The following is a 6,338-nucleotide window of genomic DNA, read 5'->3' on the forward strand; positions in this document are numbered from 1 at the left end:
ATTTTGATACAGCCACTAAACAGGAGCCTCTGCCTCCTTTGACACGTGGGGCCATGCTGACCACAGAACCCCACTACTTGGACATAATAATTGGTCCAGAAATGGCCCCTGACCAAAAAAAAGCTTTGGTCTTTACAGTCTTCTCAGGGGATTTATACAGGTGCTGGGGCACTCTCTTCATTGAGATCATGAGAGTTGAGATTACTACCCCTAGAACTACTTAACAGGCAGAACAATGGCAATCCACTCCAGCACTCTTGCCTGGAAAATCCCACGGACGGAGGAGCCTGATAGGCTACAGTCCATGGGGGTCGCAAAGAGTCAGACATGACTGAGACTTCACCATCACTTTCAAGATACTCTTTAATCTGTGACTAGAAAATGGGTAGTCAAGGCTCCACCTCTGTGGTCCACACCCTATTCAAGTAAACAAAAGCACCAAGACACAGATATGGCAAAGTATTTAATGGCTATAGGTGTGCCTCACCCTCCCATTCCTGTTTTGATTCAATACCCTCTCCAAACTGGCTGTACCAGAGAAAACATGGGCATTTTCCACAGAGTTCGAAAGCCAGTAAGGCCCTGGTCCTCTTGACTCAGAAATGATTGCAGGTGCAATCTTTCCACAGCATGCCTCAGGCCTCTCTGCTCAAGGAAAAAAGCCCCGCAATTCTATAGGGCTCCTGAGGTCTTCTGTTCTTCTGCAGCCTGGCGCTGGGAGCTGCGCCGCTGGAAATAGTGGTAGGCTCGGACACTGCAGAGGTAGCCCCCATACACCGTGAGGAGCATCATGGAGGTGGAGAAGGTCTTGTAGCCAATGTCAGCTAGTTGCTTGGCAGTTGGCATGTTGTCCCCTATAAAGACAGACTGGATTTAGACCCAAGGATAAGGCCTCATCTGCCCAGCCCCGTCCCCTGCTTATCTGGTTGCACTCTGTTCTGAATAGCTGCTACTCACATGCAGAGTTTGGTAGCTCGGCTGGTAAAGAATCCACCTGCAATGCAGGAGACCCCGGGTCAATTCCTGGGTTGGGAAGATCCCCTGGAGAAGGGACAGGCTATTCACTCCAGTATTCTTGGGCTTCCCTGGTGGCTCAGCTGGTAAAGAATCTGCCTGCAATGCGGGAGACCTGGGTTCAATCCCTGGGTTGGCAAGATCCCATAGAGGAGGGCATGACAATCCAGTATCCTTGCCTGGAGAATCCCCGTGGACAGAAAAGCCTGACAGGTTAGTCCACGGGGTCACAAAGAGTAGGACATAACTGAGCAACTAAGCACAGCACATACAGGAAGATAATTAAGATTCAAAAGGGCAAATAAAGTCTGCATACAAGGTACAGAAACACCGCTCAAACCAGGTGTATATGAATGACATCACAGCTAACACTTGACCCTCCATGTTTATGGAATGAAGTGACTGGTATAGACCACCTAGAAATGTTCTTAATTGGTGCATTACTTTAGGCACACATCAGTTTTCCTGGCCAGTAAGGAATTAATGGAAATAGCCAAAGATTAAATATTAGCAGTATATTATTCTGTCAAGGAGGATCAAATAGGAACTTTCTGGGCAATATCCAATTTGTTTTCCCATAAAATCATCTTATTTATGGCTCAGATTCCCAGGTTGGTCTTCAAGCATCTGTTTAAGCCATAGTATCCTTGAAATAGTGCCAATAGTATGTTTATATTGTTTCAATTAGACATAACCTACAGCATTAATTCTAAGTTTCAAACATAAAACCAAGAACCTATCCCAAGGGCTAAAAAGAAACTTACTGAGGCCCCAACAAATTGTTAACTCACATTTGCTTGAGATAAATTACTTCTAATTTAAGTGTTCCCTGGGTATTCTGAGCTAGGAAACAAGAGAAAGTTTAGAATGAGAATCTCTCATCTTGAACAAAATGTTCCTCAATCTGGGACTCTGAGAGAATTAAAAATCTGACTGCAGTTAGTGAGAATAGGTTTCTTTAAAGAATTTGAAAGGAGAGAAGTTCAAAATTGGCTGGTTGAGGGGATCTTGAGTAGGGTAAGATGTCTAATTACTTTTCAAAGTAAGTCCCATGAGTTGAACACTGCCTTTGAGCCAGTCCTTGAGGGTGGATCCCAATGCTGAGCTGAGGCACAGCTTCCTTGAATCATAATTCCAAGTGGCTACTGAAAGTAACATTAAATAATGTCAGAGGAAGAAAACCAAATGGCACAGGGGCAAGATAAGAAAGAGCTGTTTTCAAGTTATTTGAAGTTTAAAAGGCCTCTAAGCTATGAGACAGAAACACACACACACACAGCAGAACACTAAGGTAATAAGTGAAAGTATTAAAGTGAAGTTGCTCAGTCATGTCCGACTCTTTGCGACCCATGGACTGTAGCCCACCAAGCTCCTCCATCCACGGGATTCTCCCGGCAAGAATACTGGAGTGGGTTGCCATTTCCTTCTCCAAGAATACCAGAGTGGACTGCCATTCCCTTCTCCAGAGGAACTTCCTGATCCAGGGATCGAACCCTGGTCTAGTGCATCACAGGCAGATTCTTTACCATTTGAGCTACAGGCAAGTCCTACTAAGGTAATAAGCTCCTAGCAAAGAGAGCTGGCAGCCTTCAAACTTCGCCTAACTTATTCTTTCTCATCCTATCCCCCATTACCCTAGCCAGATGCTAACCACTTATAGGACCACCTCTTCTCAGAGCTGGAGGAAGAAGGCTGGAAACAGGATGGTAGATCTTGCCTAGAAGGGTGATAGAAGATCTACTGATGAAAAATTTCTAGAATCTCTTCTCCTGTCTAATCCAACCTGAGATTTCTATTTTCAAATTAACAAAAACTCTTTTCAGACCCTGAGCTAAAGCAGGGCAGTAGAAAAGGAGAACACAGATGAAGAAATTATTCTGGAAGTAGAACAAGGCTTATTAACTGGATGGGCTAGGGCAAAGTTGATGTTTCTGCAAGTTAACAACTGAGGAAACTTTATGCAGTGGGATACTGTTAATAGAAAAGAGAAGAAACAGGTGTGTCTATATGTGTGTATGGGGATGGTGGTGGTGGCAGGAAGCGTCAGCCAAGATCATGAATTGGACATGTTCAAGTTAAGATGCTTAATGCAAAATTCACGTGATGATGTCTGTCAGGCACATGGATATGCAAATATGGAACAAATCCTGGGAAAGAGGCTAGGCTACAGATACATACGGAAATAACAAGTGATACCAAATTAGAGGATAAAACCAAAGAGAGTGAAGTCAAGGGAACACCAGTTTGAAGAAAGCAAACAATTAGGGAAGGAAAACAGGTAGGAAATTCCAGAAACACGTGGAATGCTCTTTCATTTAACCATGACAATGGTTGAAAATCACTGCTATCAAGTTACTACCACTAACAGAGGTATGCTTTATCTTTCGGGTGTACTGGGCCAGAATGAAAAAGGCCCATGAACCCCAACATGTCTATGCATTTTTCTAGGATAGAGAGAAACATGATTAGAAGGATCATAACCCCCTTTCACCCCAAAGATAAGAACCGATACTGTGATTTGCTGGTTAAGGGAATGGCAATGAAAGAGCAGCGGCTTGTGAAGGTAACACAAGGTCAAGTAAATTCTAGTTTTGTTTTGCTTACTGATAAGGAGATTTGAATGTTTTCAGAGAAGAAGTTCAATTCAGCCACTCAGTCAGATCCTACTCTTTGTGACCCCACAGACTGCAGCACGCCAGCCTTCCCTGTCCATCACCAACTCCCAGAGAAGAAAAGAAGAAACTGGTGGCTAAACTGAGTGATGTGGGTGGGATGGAATAAGATTTAGGATGGCCCAGAAAAAGAGGACATTAGAAGTCCAAGTAGAAGGATTAACCTTGAAAATGAAAAATTTTGAGGTTAGCAAGAGAACCTTCTCATCTATGGGGCATCAGGTTTCTTAATAAAGCTCAAGGGTCTGTTACAGGGTTAGACTGGTTTCAGAATAACAAGAAAACAAACAAACAAGAACCATAATGAAAAATGACACAGGGGTGTAATCTATAAAAACGTTTTCAGACTGTGGCTCTTTTTTCTTTTTCTGCCCCCTGAACACGGGAGAACCTCAAAGCTCTGATCTCTCCCCTCTGGAAAACTCATTTCCTCAAATGGGTCCATCCACCTCAGCTTAGATTTACCTTTCATCTACTATCTAGTCTCACTGTATGAAGGCTGCAGAGAAGGTGGCTTCTGTCCCAAAGGAGTTTATGGTTTGATGGGGATAAGCTGTGCATCCCAAATTCTGTTGGATAAAGTAGAAGACAGCGGTGACCGGAAGAAAAGAGGCATTTTTCGACTTCAGAGACAAAGCGAGGGCTCAAGAAAAGTTAGCAGAAAGGTGGAGAAGGGCGGGCAGCAGTCGTTAGAAGGATTGGGAGGATTTACGTCAGTGAAGAGGGAGGGAGACATTTCCCAGGAATTGAAAGCAGCAAACGAGTGGAGCCAGTAAATCGATAAAACAGGAACGGGTGCCCGGGAAAGCTGCATTTCAGGGCACAGCGGACTACAAGATGAGAAAGGGTCCGAGTTACTAGAGTCAGAGCGTGGAGGACAAAACGCGCGGTGGAGTCAAGGCCTGACAGAAACCTACGGCAGCGAGGAGGATGCTGGGCCGGAAGCAGCGCACGATACGCGGTAAACCTCAAGGACACCGAAGACTGGGTATGCGAGGATGCGGTAAGAAAGGCCGGCCCCAGCGGGCGCGCCGCAGCACACCGGCGGCCCGGGCTCCGGCCTGACTCAGGGCGTACCTGGATGCTGCCGCTGCCTCCCGTCCGACCGAGGCCTCCAGCCTGCGCGACCTCCGAGCGTAGCCGGAAGCGGCACCCGGGACCAGACTAGTAAGGATAGTGGCCCAGGAACAACACTGAATGCTGAAGCGCTTTGGTGCCGAACACCACACTTTTCCCGCCCCCTGGCCCCCTTACCCTCTAGAATTTGGCTCCTGACGAGGGTAGAGCCCTGCGCGTCGGACGCATCATAACCCCGCCCACGAAGGCGGGAGCCCGCCCCGGTCGCAGCTCTGATTGGTTTCCGCCTTTGAACTTCCGACTTCCGGGTCAGGCGCCTTTAGTACGCATCCTCAGACGAGTCTTCCTCTCGGAGAGGCCCGTTGATTTCTGGGGGTTGTAGTTGCGACCCATGTTCTGGAACCAGAACTTTAGGATACTCAGTCACCAGAGAAAAGGCGAGCTTTCTCTCCGAGAAAACCAGCCAATCCTCAGCCTGTGGCACAGTGACGTCTCCGGTAGCTAGGTAGGTTCTCTAGGAGTCAGCCCTCTGAAGGGGACTGTGCGCCCCCTACAGATTGGAGCTGCCCTCTTCCCCGCCACCGGCCCTAAGCCCAGCTCAGGTAGGAATCCGACCCGCACCGCGAGGCCTGGGCCGCCCAGGACTGCGGCAGGTGTGGCTATGGGCACGGAGTGAACGCAAGGGTCGCATTTCCGTAATGTTTCTGTCCCATATGTGACCTCCCCGCTTGCAGGCGGCATGATATAGCCCCAAAGAAGCGCCCGGAAAGGATTGGGTTGGGGGGGATGCCACTTGGGGAAAGCGGGACTACGTGGGCACCCTAGCAAGGGGCCGGGAGTGGCCGGGACAATCGAGGAAAGATTTCTTCCTTCCTTTTTCCTGTGGCATGAGTGAAAACATACGCATGTAGTGATGCACCACTGCACATGCACAGCCACGTGCAGTTAAGCGTCCTTCCCCAACTTGTTTCTGGAAAAAACAAATCGGTTTTTGGATAGGCAAAATTTTTTTTCGATAGGCAAGTAGGCCTGATTCAGAAGCCTCAGATTCAGTTAATGGTGGAGTGAACAAAAATAAGCAAAGGTTTCTGACTCTCCAAGAGTGTCGCAGCTGCAGCCTAGGGAAGGAGCTGTCATTTTGCCCTGACTTTGACCTCCTGGAGAGGCAGTTTCTGGACCCAGTCAGCACCCGAGCTGGGCCCAGCCTCAGTGCCTGACCCAGGAAGCTCTGCCCTTCACTGGTGAGGGTGACTCCTCTTCTCAAGCTCCTGCCTGGTTTGTCCAGGAGTAAGGGAAGATTAACTTAATGCTGGTCAGAGCCACAGTGTGCCAGGCACTGCCACACAGGAAGCTGAGACCCTCTGCTGTAAGTGACAGGAGCCCTCGGGCTCTATTTATAGCCAAGGGCTCAAGCTGCTGACCTGTGACATTCCCCTGCTGCCATTCTAGCCTGGAGCAAGGCCACTGCAAAGCACAGATCTCTCCCTCCTCTTCTCACCCCAGGGGGTAGTGTGGTTTGACTGTTTTTCCACCTCCATGAGTTTCCCAGCTCCTGAGGTGCTAGAGAAGTCAATA

General features: G+C 47.9%; 1 protein-coding gene across 9 annotated transcripts; it reads right to left on the reverse strand.

Annotated features, from left to right (window-relative positions):
* Positions 1–450: 450 nt before the first annotated feature.
* COX14 (cytochrome c oxidase assembly factor COX14) lies at positions 451–5,025 on the reverse strand. Of its 9 annotated transcripts, XM_069584440.1 has the most exons (4): positions 4,152–4,255; positions 2,049–2,159; positions 958–1,041; positions 451–854 (listed from the first exon to the last, which is right to left on the reverse strand). In XM_069584440.1, the coding sequence occupies exons 1-4, from the start codon at positions 4,156–4,158 to the stop codon at positions 673–675; spliced, it is 384 nt and encodes a 127-aa protein (XP_069440541.1). In that variant the 5' UTR covers positions 4,159–4,255; the 3' UTR covers positions 451–672. The 9 variants fall into 9 exon arrangements, with proteins under 9 accessions (XP_069440541.1, XP_069440545.1, XP_069440548.1 ...); XM_069584444.1 differs by lacking the exons at positions 2,049–2,159; positions 4,152–4,255 and adding an exon at positions 4,764–5,006; XM_069584447.1 differs by lacking the exons at positions 2,049–2,159; positions 4,152–4,255 and adding an exon at positions 4,941–4,978 and having other exon boundaries at positions 451–867; positions 958–994.
* Positions 5,026–6,338: the final 1,313 nt, after the last annotated feature.

This window comes from Ovis canadensis, chromosome 3, assembly GCF_042477335.2.
Source record: "Ovis canadensis isolate MfBH-ARS-UI-01 breed Bighorn chromosome 3, ARS-UI_OviCan_v2, whole genome shotgun sequence".
Lineage (NCBI taxonomy): Eukaryota > Metazoa > Chordata > Mammalia > Artiodactyla > Bovidae > Ovis > Ovis canadensis.